At 40.7% G+C, this 13,695-nt stretch overlaps 1 protein-coding gene across 11 annotated transcripts in view; it reads left to right on the top strand.

Moving 5' to 3' along the window:
* ABI1 (abl interactor 1) overlaps nt 1-13,695 on the top strand; it is an 81,418-nt gene that overhangs the window by 67,419 nt on the left and 304 nt on the right. For 2 of the 11 annotated variants that reach the window (XM_054192708.1, XM_054192698.1), the window contains 5 exons: nt 1,658-1,758; nt 2,938-3,018; nt 4,552-4,728; nt 7,596-7,682; nt 11,919-12,104. In XM_054192708.1, the coding sequence (XP_054048683.1) occupies nt 1,658-1,758; nt 2,938-3,018; nt 4,552-4,728; nt 7,596-7,682; nt 11,919-12,104 (632 nt within the window). The remainder of the gene's footprint in view (nt 1-1,657; nt 1,759-2,937; nt 3,019-4,551; nt 4,729-7,595; nt 7,683-11,918; nt 12,105-13,695) is intronic. The other 9 variants (XM_054192701.1, XM_054192699.1, XM_054192709.1 and 6 more) reach the window with 6 other exon arrangements.

Here is a 13,695-nt window from a genome sequence, read left to right as displayed (position 1 = left end):
TGCAGGTATTGGCATCAGCTAGTTGTTTCCACATGCTTAAGGGCTTTGATGAGAGTAGTGTGTGTTTTGGGTGAGAAGGGTGTTCCAAGTGTACCTTTTTTAATGTTTGGGTTTTTTTCATGAATTGCAAAGCTAGATCTTTCTCTGAGCCTCTTAAGTGAGCAGTTTTTTCAACTTGATTTTTCTCATAGGCTTCAAACTCCAGGGAAAAAACAGATGAAAGAATTCAATGTAGTTAGAAGTAATAGGTTAGCTTATTTTTCAGAGAGCTTTTCTTAATTTTTTTTTATAACTCCCAGTAGGCAGTTAAACACGGTAGGTCACTAACAGGGGTTGAGAGAGTATTTTGGACGCAGTTGATAATGAAATATTGCCAGAATGAAATAACTTCTAAATCTGTCTGCAATGAAGATCCTGTTAATCTGTTTAGCTGGCTACTGTGAATGCTCCCTACTCTTGTCTCACAAGATCTTCTTTTATGTAGACTGCAGTTAAAAATTCATCTGCAACCATGGTGACAAGATCAAGGTCTTCAGCAGACAGAACACTAATTTTGAAGGAATTATCTTGGCTTCCATTTCAGATAGTTGATTTTCTTTTTTGTAACAGTGTTGTTTTCTTAAGATACATTTGAATGATTTGCTCTTGACTCTTGACAGCACCAATTTGTACCTACCCAGGAATGGTGAATAAACTATAACATCACTGAGTACTCTTTAATTAACATGGATGGGCTAAAGTGGTGTTTTGGCTTCAGAACATCTTGACTACTTAGTTGCCTTTGTATTACCCATTTAATCCATGTAAATTCAAGCCTTGGCCTGAGGAGTACACTCGGATAAGAATAAGGACAGATTCTACCTGAATCTTGATTCTTTTTCAGCTTCCTCACTGAAAAGGGGTGTTGTGTCCTCCAAAGGCACGTAGAAATGTTATCCACTAGTTCACTAGAAGTATGTTCTGTAAAAAAAAAAATCTGTATTACTGGCTTCTAATTTGTATGTCATATAATGGTACTTAAACAAATTGCGACCTGGCTGTACTGTTACCTTTCAGACTATCGTAGAAACTGTCCTGGTTTCAGTGGGGATAGAAACAAACTTCTCGTACGCAAAAAGTGAGTGCACGGGTGGGAGAGAGTGTTAGTTATACAGAAAATTATCCACACCATACATCACCCCAACTGCTGTTCTCAGTTAAAAAGTTCTCAATCTAAACTTCTGTTCCAAGTAGCGGAAATGCTCCTTCATCTGACAGCATAAATAATCTTAAAAAAACAGTTACAGTTTAGGCATGAACTCTTCCAGCCCTGGCTTATTACTTTCACTTATTATGAGGCCCCTGAACTATTCCTGCAGTTGTTACTCCATTGCCTAGAATTGGTTATGGTTGCTTACCTTTTTATTTTTTAAAGCATTTAATTAGACATTTTATCCATAGTGATGTTTATCAGCTTAGCTAATTCCATTTGTTAGGAATGTAATGCAGCCAGACTTGATTAGCTGTATGCAACTGTAGGTAGAGACAGAGGCATTTTATAGGGGATTTTTCAGCACTCTATAATTGAGTTAGGCCAGCAGAGCTCACACAGTAAGTGTGGCTGTTGATAGGCCATTGTAGGAAGTGCTGTGCTAATACTTGTGTTTTTCTTTTATAGCGGTAGTAGTGGAGGAAGTGGCAGTCGAGAGAACAGTGGAAGCAGCAGTATTGGCATTCCCATTGCCGTGCCTACACCTTCACCGCCAACCATTGGACCAGGTATGCGGGACTCTTCCCATGTTAACTTAAGGCTGTAATGTCAGTCGCTTGTGTTTGTAGAGGGATTTTGACTGAATATGATGGGGTAGAAACCATCCTGAAACACAGTCCTAGTCAGGAAATAGCTTATGAGTGATGAGGGACATCTAAAGGTTTTAATTCTTTACCAAAAGTACTTGCAGAACAATCACTTATGGAATAGCACGTGGTTAAAATACCTTTGTTGGTCCATGTTTTTACAAGATAATTAAGGCGGGGGGATAGGAGGAGAGAAGTGATCCTTTTAAAGCTTAAGTATATTATTAAATGCCTATCTACAATTTGGCATTTCTGAATGCCCTGAGAAGCAGCAGCAACTATGTACACGTTTGATGGGAAATGTTCTCTTCTGAAGTAGCCTTCTAAATTTACCCTGTGCTAATGATGGTGTATATATATATATATGGGGTTTTTTTAATTAAAGTCTTTACTTCAAATAAAATGCAGAAGATGACCTAAGAAAGCATTGTTAGTAGTAGAATGCAGGCTTATCCACCAGTGTTGTTTGTGCTATGATTACAGTCAGAAGTTGCTAGACTGTGGTGGAGATCATTGAGAGAGTCAGGGAGAACTAGTGCATATAAGATAGCACAGCAATAAGAGAGAACCATGCAGGATCTCTTGACAGCAAAAGCATACTGCCTTGTCTTTAAGAACAATGAATGGTAAGAATGTGTAAGATCCTTCTTTATTATAAGCCAGCAGGTTTATTATCTCGGTAATAAACCAACTCAGTCGCTTGTTTACTGTCTGTGTATTTTGTAAGCACATAAAGCTAATTTGCACAAAAAAATAGCGGAGTTTTGGTGTAATGTAATTTTACTATTGCATCTCTTAAATTTCTGTTCCTTGGATGACAAGTCTTCACTTTCTTATGCACATGTAGGCTTTCCTTTCCCAGGTGTTTCTGATCCTGCAGAGGTACAAATAGACACGAAATCTTACTATTGTCTGGCATCCCATAAAAATCAATGGGAATAAAGATCTGCAGGTACAGAACCCTGTGTAGGATCAGGGCCTCAGTTTGTATCCGTTGACCACAGTTGAATTTCCGTATTTATTTGGAAAGCCTATCAAATGCCCGTGCTTTTTTCTTTTTTAAATAAATGGCCTAATTGGGAATATAAACTATTTTATTAGCACACATTTCTGTTCCTCCTCCTCCTGGAGCCCCGCCAGCACCACCACTGCCACCACCTCTCCCGATGGGCAGTCTGATAGGTGAGACTTGTGTCAATGCTGAAGTGATTGCAGTCATGCTGCATAATCAATAATCATCTCTTCCTAATGGACTTAGCGAGGGTGTTTTTTTCTTCTATAATGGGGTCTACATGATTTTTAATATAAAAATCAGTTCTGTGATTTTTTTGTTTGATTGTTTTTAAACAAATCTAATCTCCACTAATTTCCCGTGGTTAAAGCCTCCGAAGGTAAACGGACAAGGTATGGGGAAAAGGCTGCCAGTTGCTTGAAATCTCTGTTCCCAATAAAGCTAAGATCCAATTAGTCTTATCTATAAGAACTCAAAATCAGCTTGAATATAGGTATTGTGCTGTATTGCTCCTGCAGCTGAAACTAAGCCACAACAGTTAACACTCTGGCTTAAAAATGGTAGCTGATGTGTAGGGTGATGTGTGTATTCTATCCTGTGGGCATAAGGTGACTGAAAAGCAGAAGTGTCTGTCACAGTGGCTTGTGTTTGATTCTGTAATGCTGCAGGCGGGTGGCAAACACCACCCTTTCCTGTCACAGGCTGATGACAAAATTCATTGATTGTGTTACGAAACTAGCTTTGGAGGCTTTGACCCGCATAACCCTTTGCACTTTCCCTTACTGAAGTGTTAAGCGAAAGTGACTTTGGATAGCGTTACAGGACTGCAAAGTTCTGATCGCACACCATTTGTGTATATGTATGTGTGTGTGCATTTTCGTATATATTTATATATATTTATATAAGATATATACATATGTATATAAAAGCACAAAACATTTTATTGCAAAACAATATTTGCATTTAAAAATTGCATTGATCCATGTGACCTCAACATGTGAGTTTCATTAGTTTGCAAGGTGTGATTCTTTTCTCGTCTGTCAGAGGTTAATCCAACAGGGAACTTAAATTGTTTTATTAACCTTGAAATTCGTGCAGCAAGCATGTGGAAGGTAAAAATGGGTGTTCATCCTGAAGAATGAGTGACATGTCTTTCTGTCAGCTGGCATTGGTGATTCCGATTTGTTGGTGCAAATTCCATCAATATAAAAGCACAACTAGCAAATATAGTTGATAAATGTGTCTGAAGCTCGTAACATTTGTTTTACTGTTTTGTTAGAGTGTCTTTTTATATTAGATTGGAGACAAGTTCTGGTTCACAATGGAAAACATTTGCTTTGAGCAGAATGTGGATTTTTTTTCTGTGTGCTTTTTAATAAAGGGTACTGCATGTAGAGTAATTGAGATATGCTTAGGAGTTGGAAGCTGATTCAATTTTCCAATCCACTCTATCAAAGTAGTTCTCAGCATTTCTCAAATGCCCTTTATATGAGTGTTGGTTTATGTCCTGTGTGGTTTTTCTCATTATTGATTATAACAGGGATGTTTGTTTTCTGTAAATCTCCTGTTACTGGCCTTAAATTATCGGAGACCTGTAATCAAGTATTTCCCATGTTCTGGGCTTTTTTCTATTTTCTGCATTCTATCCCAAGTAATGCTCTGCTTAAGTCTTTTCCTTGGTTCCTTTGGCTAATGCTTTTCAGCTGCTCCGGGTTCAGCTCCTGGTTCCCAGTATGGCACAATGACCAGGCAAATCTCGCGACACAACTCTACCACTTCTTCAGCATCTTCTGGTGGATACAGACGGAATCCTTCTGTGACTGCCCCATTTTCTGCTCAACCTCATGTTAATGGCGGGCCTCTTTATTCTCAAAATTCAAGTAAGCTGCTGAGCTCTGAAATCACAAACTGTTTTGAGCAAAATGATTGTAAAAGCATGCATGGCATTTTAATTCATTAGAGCATCAATCGGATTACCGCTTTCTTTCCTAAAATAGAAGGAAAAACAAACAAGAAAAGCCATATTGAAGTTGTACAGTGATTGCACTATATGCAATTATACTGTTTTCCCCTCTGACTTGTTTGCTGTTACTCATGACAAGAAATTATTATGATTGCCTATCTAATTATAGGCACATTATACTTAGCATTTCAGGTATGCTTGGAGAGCATAAACTAAAACCAGATTTTTTTTGCAGGAGACCTAATATGGTTGTAGTACAGTCCCTCCACTACTGGGGTAGTGGCAAGAGAGTACTGTCAGAGCACAGTGCTCATGTAACAAACTTTTCCCATTACCCAGTTCCTCCCTGTCTCTGTCTCTCTCCTAAATCCTTTCCTGATTCCAAGTTTCTCCTTTGTTCTTAGTTCTAAGCTTGACTGTTAAAGAAGAGGTCAGTCTCTTTTTAGCAGATAACTCCTCTGTGCTTTCACATAGTAGTAATACAGATGGAGATGAATGAGGGGAAGGACAGATGCCATGGGCAGATGAGCAGGTTTTAGTCAGTGGCATCCTGCCTACCTACTCAATAGGGCAAACGAGGTTCACTGCAGAAGGATCTGCAAAATAAGGATCTACTTGAGCGTTGGCAGAAAGCTGTTTCTATCAGGAAACTTCTTCCTTGCCATTTCCATAAATTTTGGCCGGATAGGCTTAGAGGAGTGATAGTCCTCTAATGGTTTCTGGTGGTGTTCTTCAGTGTGCTGACTCTCTAAACTTCAGAGTGATATTTCTTTTGAAAAGAAAAGTTGAAGTTTGGGCTGAAGATCACTTTGGACCAGTGTTTGCTACTGTGTACTTACTCTTAAGGAAAGAATGCATGTAAAATGTTTGAAACACTGAGGTGTGAACATTTTTCTCAGTGGTTTAGAAGTATTACATTTATCAGAAAGCATTTTTATATGCAGACACAGTAACTATCTTCTTTTTTTTTCCTAATCCTGATTGTCTTCCCACTCTCTCTCTCCCATACTGGCCCTTCATTTTCCTCCACACTCTTGTTCCCCCAAATTAATTCACCATAACAACAGAAACTCCTTCCTGTTTGAACAGTTGTGTTCTGATGAATAAATAGGGCTCTACTTCTGGAAATAATTCAGTTGTCGTAAATGCTGTGCACACCACTGTTTCTGAACATTCACATTTGTCCAAAGCAATTTTTTGCTCAAATGCAGGTGCTATTCCTTAATCTAGCCTCTCTGGTGTTTTCAAAATACTGATTGTCAACATTTTTAGACAGTATTTTGATGGGTGTGTTTTACTACTTTAAACTGTTTTCCTCTGTTTCTGTAATGGGTGATTTTTTTTAATTTTTTTTTTTTTATTTTTAATGCTACTGTCCTGACATTAAATCCAGGTCCCATGTTTCCCTAAGGTTTTACTTTTCATGCTAACAAATACTCTGTTTTTTCTGAGATGTTTACTTCAATTTTGTGAGAAACCCGTTTGTTCTCCCTCTTTTATTGATCATTTCTCCCATACAGTTTATTTGATTGTTGGTTTTGTAATGAACTAAATGCTCCACTTTTATTCATCAAACATTAATCTTAGTTATGGCTTTATTTAAAACTGTTGCTTACTTGGAAGTACAGAACCTCTTTCAAATTTGGTTCCAACTGGATTACCCTGCTGAATTCCCACCTTCACAGGGATTTCTCTGCTTTGGTGCAAGAGAAATTCCACTGAGAAGGGGCACTGTGTAAACAAATGAGTTGATGTTTTGTGGGTTTTTCTGTTTTTGTTTTCTCCCTGCCACCTCCCTTCATGGGGAGCCGTCCTGCCAGAGCTGAAATGGCATACCCTACTGCTGCCAGGCCCCTTTCCTACCTGTGGAGAGAAGAGTTGAACATCGCTGTCAGCCCAGCGTCTCTGAGCACTGATGCCATGTGTCTCATAGCTTGTTACTCACCAAGTAGGTACACGCTTCACAGAAGAGCTTGCAAGTGCTTCCTGAGGAGCCCTGTGCACCGATGTAGCTAGTTGTAGCTGTTGAAGCCTTTGCCAGACTCTTGGATTCTGAGTGCCACAGAACTTAATAATAAGAGCCACAGAAGACTTAATAATTTTAAATAAAGCTCTATTCTGCTTTAAACCTACCAGCAAGCAACAAGGTCCCTTTTTCTATGTAAAGCAAAACCAAAGTAAGCCAACCCACTGTCCTCCACCTCTGCAGAACAAAACTACGAGAGGTGCTCTATGTATGAATATTAAGTATTGATTTGCAGCCTTGTTTCCCTTGTAAAGTAGTTGTCAGTGCTTTTAGCTCTCTGTCAGTGCTGCTTTGCTGCACTAGATGTAGCACTCTACATTTATTTTAGGGGATGAGTCTAGAATCCTGCGAAACATCACTTGTACTAGTGTACTTTTAAAAGATAACCACTAAATTCAAGTAATCCTTATTTGTCAACAAGACAAAAAGCTCAGTTTTGTGTGCTCCCCATGTGAAGCAGAGCAAGTCCCTTCACATGTGCACCCAGTGAGCTTCCAGATGCACAGCCTGTGCTCAGCTTTTGATTCAGCTGAACACCGGGGCACGCCTGGCTTTTCAGTCCTCAATTGGCTAACAGTGAATTCAGCCTGGTTGGAAACACAAGCTTGAAGAAGGTTCTTCCGTGTGTGTGTTCTTGTTGTTCTTTACATACTTTGTTTTGTGGTCCTCGTTACTGACGGCTGCTTTTGTTTGTTTCCTTTTTTTTTTTTCCTTTGTCTGTTTGACTTTCCCTGATATGGTGTGTATGTTGCTACCAGTTTCTATTGCTCCACCCCCTCCCCCTATGCCTCAGTTGACTCCACAGATACCTCTCACAGGCTTCGTGGCCAGGGTGCAGGAAAACAGTAAGTTTGGACAAGCTGAGCTGTTAAAGGGTAGAGCCTACTTTCTTCTAGCATGCATGGCTGGCAAGTCAGACTCTTATTTTGTTTCCTTTTCCAGAAGCTAATACCATCTTGCATTCTAGTGTCAATATGCTATTGGAGCTGAAGGGCACACTCTTCAATATTTTATAACACGTGCATGATTATTACTGACCCATTTAAGTTCTGAACTGCAAATTTATTATAGAAATACAGTGTGAAATATGTGGCATATGCTTGGTGTGAAATAGAAATGTATCTTAATTAAAAATATTAATTTCATGTTGAATCATCCTGCCTGAGGCTTTTTCACTAGGGATAATTGATTGTTTTTTATTAGAAAGGCCTATGTAGACTGTCAAAATACGAACTGTGTAACCATTTATTCTACTACCGTAGTAGTTCTCAGGAAGCTGTAGAGTCAATTGAAAACGTGCAGTCTTATGATCTAATGCCATTACAAAGGAGCTTGTAAGGTATTTCTGCTCTCGGCAGCCTTTCATTCTCCATTTCTTTGTGTTCTCTCGCCAAACTTCCCTACTGAGTTTCTTGCAGCACAGCTCTGCTTGTTAGGTTTGTGAGAGAGATGCTCCCTGGCTATGGTCTGTGCTGCAAGGTGGTTTATACTGGTAACTCTGCTTTTACCATTACTGCTTGATTCGTTTCAGGTGAGTGTTACTGTCCCAAATTCTAGTGCAGGTGTAAAGTCACATTCCTGATCTGGGGACATCTTTGCTGTAGGAGTATGTTGCAGTTCTGTAAACAATAAAAAGAATGCAATGTAGATAGGGCATGAAGTAAGCATAAAATGTTTTTAAAGTGTTTGGGAGCCATAGCAAAGTTTGCTGGGATCTCAGGGGCTACTACTACAAAGCAGCTATATAGCTCCAGCATACATTTAGGGGCCCCCAGGTCCGATGAGTGCTGCTGTTCAGCTTCCCATTAGAGCTTTTCAGTGGTCATGTTCTGAGCATTCCCCTAAAGAAAGGAGGCATCTCTCTGGTTCTCATTTGAAAAGAAGGTATTTTGGTGTTGTGCTAGTAAACGTTAAGAATCGTGTTGATGTAGAGTAGTATGCCACAAAATTGTGTTGATGAATCTTTCCAAAATTCAAAGCGTAGAGGTGAACCTACTGAAGATGAAGGTTACTGAATGTCTTCACTTGCAGATAAACTTGAGAAAATTGACACCTGCTTCTGAATTGTTCCAAGTATTGTCCTCCTGGAGATAACACAGCGCTTGGGAGAGCGGAGGTGAAAGGGGCAGACTTATCCTTGTGTGCAACCACAAAATGCAAGCTGACTTGCGAATGAGATTGCAGCAAAAATAGCTGAAGCTTGAAATATCTGGTCTTAGGAATTGTTTGTTTTATTTTCTTTCTTTTAACAGTCCCTTGGGTTTGAAAGTTCTGTAACGAGTATGGCTTTGAGCTGCTGCCGCCTCATTTCGGAGGCAGGGGTGCGTGTGGCAGTCTGCGCATACGCTCAGCAAAACTGGCTGTCAAGGCTGTTGTTGAGTTTTGGCATTGTGTGCTAGACTTTCATCTGCCTCATCTTCTGCAAGAAGCCTACGGGGGAGTGGAGTTAGGGAGACATGCAGGGAGATATGTCTTTTCCTTTTCATAAAGATCTGTGGGTTTGGAAAGCAACATCTTCTGCTCCGTGGACTTCTTTCAGAGGACAAGGACAGAGGGCTTAGAAATTATGCAATGCCTATTCTTTTTTCCTGCGCCCTGTGCCCAAACTGTGGGTATCTCCTTCAGAGAGGTTTTCCAGTGTGTCCGGTGCCCAGGGACAACTGATTGGGTATAGATTGCTGTATTGTCACACCAAGTCCTTTCAAAAGGAGTCTGCTGGTCCCTGTTTAAAGAACAGGGATGTGAACACATGCAAGAGAAGATGTCTCAATTTGGAGCTGTGTAAATACTAGTCCTTTTACGCTTTCTCATTTACTGTGGTTTTCTGTATGCCTTTTTTTTTTCCTCCCCTAGGAAAAGTAATGCTGTTCTAGGGTCTGCCTGTTTTAAGTTCAGAACCAGGAAAAGTCTAGGTTAAAAGCCAAGAGGCAGGGGATACTTCCATGGGGTAGCACTTGTCTAATTTTCTGTTCCATTCTCTTCCCTTGTTTAAATGTGAAGTTGAATTGTTTTAAATGTTTCCCATAAAGCATGCAGTTTCTGCACTGCATCTCAGGGTATGTGTTGGTGCTTTCACACTTGCATTTCCTGCCCTCTTTTCTTCTTTTGAAATAAGCAACCTCATTGTTGAATAAATACAACTTTTTGCATTTCTTAAGGTAAGGATTTCTCAAGATCTCAAAGGATTGTTGTTTCAATGCTGCTTTTTTTCCTGACTCCAGATGGAAATTAAGGGGGGAAATACATTTTGTGAAAGATGTGCTGAAACTACTGCACAAAACCAATCCATTCATAAACAGTGTTGTCATGTGTCTGTGGTGGATTAATGAAGCCTGCCTGTGAGTGCTATTCAGTAACACGGGCAAGACATAGCTTTCACTCGGCCAAAGACTTTGTTAGTCTGTCTCCAAGTGACATAAATGGGCTTCTGTATGGGAGAGGAATCACTAATACAGTGGCAGCCAGTCTTACTGGTGGAGAGAGCTGTGGGGCGTACAGCTCAGCTGGTCAAGCTGAAGAGGAGCTGGGTTTTCAGGTGAAGAATAGGATTAGTTCTTCAAGGGGTAGAGTGGGCTGGATGCCAGGGCTGAGGCAGCCTCTGTCCCAGCAGCTCCCGATGGCTTCTGCCTCCTTGCAGGGGGAGATGTGGCTTCCCCTGTACCAGCCCAGCCGGTCTGACCCAGCAGGACATGGGAGCTATGCTCAAGACCCTTGTCAGGGGCATGTGGCTGAAGAGCAAAGGTTAGTCGCTGATGGAGTAGTGGCCAGGTGGAAGAAAAGAGCATTTAAACAAACAGAAACCCTCTTCTAATCTTCAGGGCCATTGTAACTAGCAGTAGCTTAAGCTTCACTCAGTGGTGTTCTTTCCTTGCCCTGCAGTTGGGTTTCTTCTCAAAATTAGTGTAGTGGGCTGGAGCTACACGTTCTGGAGCACATGCCCAGCCTGATGGCTCCCTACAGTCAAACCCTTTCTAGAGCAGTGGTTTTCAGCCTGTTTCAATGTGCAGACTCCCAAATCTCTTGTAACTAAATCTGTATTGCTATATAACAAAGTTGAGTTTAGTGACAGTAGCTTCCTTTCAGTAACTTCTGGCTTCATAGTGCTTACATCTAGGTACGTGCATAGTGGACCACAGTTCCCAAAGAATAGGATAAGTGACTTGATGTATTGCATCTAAGTGTGCTCTCTCTCTCCTTTGTTGTCAGCTGCTGTAAACGTTACTGTAAAGTAATTTGATGAACTGATTTTCAGAGTGATTTGTAGCATAATGCTTTTCTCTTTTTCCCTTTCCCGAAGCAACTTGCAGTTGTGCAGATTGGAGAATCTCAGGGCAGGGATTTGACATTTTGGATTATACACTTAATTCCTTGAGCACTTTTCCCCCAAAGCAGCAGCTGCCTGTTGTAGTTTTCCATTTATTAATTGAATCCTGGATGTGTGCACACACACAAGCTAGTCTGCAAGATAAGGATCTGTACAAAGCTTTTCTTCTGCAGAACGATTGCTTGACTTTCTCTTACCTGGTTAAGTCTTAAACATTAGTCTCTTCCCTTTTTGATGAACCACACCAGATTTTTTTTGCCCCCCTAACGCTAGCTCTGAGAGAGAAGGAATCCAAGGAAGCAGTGTCCAGAAAGAAATTAAAGTTATATAGACAGAGGTTTTGTTTGAAAAAAATAAATAAATCGAGCTGCTGGTCCATACCAGAGGCCTGTTGCTGCCTGGCTCAGAGGGTGCCACTCGGAGTCCTCCCATAGCTGATGCTGCAGCTAGCCCCGCAGCGCATGGACAGCGGGGCAGGAAGCTTTCCTCTCTGCTGGTGTTCAGCTTATGCCCTGCAGCATGTGCTTTGACTCTAGTAGCATTTATACATAGATTTGACCACTAATAACAAATGTAGTTGTATGTTGTAGCTGTTAATACAAAGCCTCTGTTTCTAATCAGTGCATGGTATTATAGTGCATGCTACGTGTGTTGTTCCCCCCCACCCTTTTTACTTACAGTGTTACAGCCTCAGGTTTGTTTGCATCTCCACACTGTTTTGATTTAAGAAAAAAAAATAATCTCCCAACGTTTCTAGTTGCTGATAGCCCAACTCCGCCACCACCACCACCTCCTGACGAGATGCCGATGTTTGATGACTCTCCTCCTCCTCCACCCCCACCCCCCGTGGATTATGAGGATGAGGAGGCGGCTGTTGTGCAGTACAGCGATCCCTATGCAGATGGAGATCCTGCTTGGGCACCTAAAAACTATATAGAGAAAGGTAAGAGAAACGTTGCAACTCTGTGTTACTGCAGTATCAGGGGATTAGCGGTATCTGAAGGGAATGAAGGACTTAGCTTGGGTCTGATGAAAACAGTCATTGTCCCTGCTAAGTCAGAACTCAAACCATTGTTTCCTTAGTTTGTCTGTGGCTACACCTAATATGATAAAATATAATCCTTCTTTGGAAGGATTATAAAATACCTTCAAGCATTCTAGAATGGATAAAAAAAATCCTTAGTTGTGAGAAGCAGGTGTAAATCAGATGGCTTTTGTCTTTACTGAGCTGTTGGACTGTCTGTAGCTACCTCAGGATTGCTGGGCAATCATCTGGAAATAGTGTTGCAGAAAGGCCAGAAAGCCTGAACTCTATTTATCCCATCAAACTAGATAACTAGAGTGGATCGTTTGACTTTCAACTATAAAATGTAGCGAGGCTTCCTTGTAGACTTATCAGTGACTCTGGATCAGCAGGCTATAAATTCTGCTTAGGTATGAACTCATATAGTAAAAGTCTGCTCCCGTGAAGAGTTGAGATGCTGATTTCCCGCCTGTGGAGTTGTCTGTATTCTCTCAATGACCATTTTGTCAACAGCAACGTTGCAAGTTTTCTCATGATGTGGCTGGTGCTGTAGTGCGTATGCAATGGGGTAGGGCACCTGTGGTACCCGTGATGGCAGAACTGCTGTGTCCCATCCTCACTCCGAGCTGGACCGTGTGCAGGACGTACTCAGGGGATGAAGATAACTGATATGCAGAATTGTTGTTTGCTAGGCATTCAGACAACAGATTTCTGAGAATATATATATGTAAAATATTAGGTTCTTGAAAATTGATCATAAAACTGATCAGTTGCATAAAATCCATGTTAACTGTTTTGAAGGGTATGGCTCTGATGTCCGAAGTTTGTGTATTAATAGCGTCAGTTTTTAATTCTAGTATTATTGGTGGTGACACTTTCCTTAGGGAGATCTCTGCTTTAACTGCACACAGTGAGTTGGAGGTTGGTAAGAGTAAGGTATTCTCTAAGCAGGTACTGAAAAATAGCCAATGTTGCTGTAAATTCACTTCTGCTTTTTCCTGCAGTAATGTCTATACTTGCACTCATTCCAGCTCCTTGAAAAGTGATGCCAAAGCTTATCACATAGAAGTGCTGTAGTAAACCCCATCCATTTCTATACACTGGCTGTAAGCGGCTGTGTTACAAGCTCATACACTGAAGTACATGCTATAGAGCTGCAGGAGCCATAGTGTAGGATTTTTTTTTCTGTTGGTCCATTTCCACAGAATTTATTTTTATTTTTTTTTAGGCTTTCTCTAATCAAGAGATCTCTCTACAGGGATCTATATGCTTTTGAAATAATCTGACCAGAAAGGACTGCCACACTCATGGAGCCACTTATTTCATAGTTCAGCTTTTAAGTGTCCATATGCTCTGCTTGACTGTGTCACAGTCAACTCTACCTCCCTCTCAATAGTTCAGTGTTTAGTGTAGTCACCACCCACTTCTTACTGGTAGCTAATGTTGTGAAAAAAATGAAATTTCATTTTCCGGACTTAATGTTCAACAGGGAAAGCACGCGACTTCATTA

This window comes from Rissa tridactyla, chromosome 2 (assembly GCF_028500815.1).
Source record: "Rissa tridactyla isolate bRisTri1 chromosome 2, bRisTri1.patW.cur.20221130, whole genome shotgun sequence".
Lineage (NCBI taxonomy): Eukaryota > Metazoa > Chordata > Aves > Charadriiformes > Laridae > Rissa > Rissa tridactyla.
This window is presented reverse-complemented; position numbering and strand designations above follow the sequence as displayed.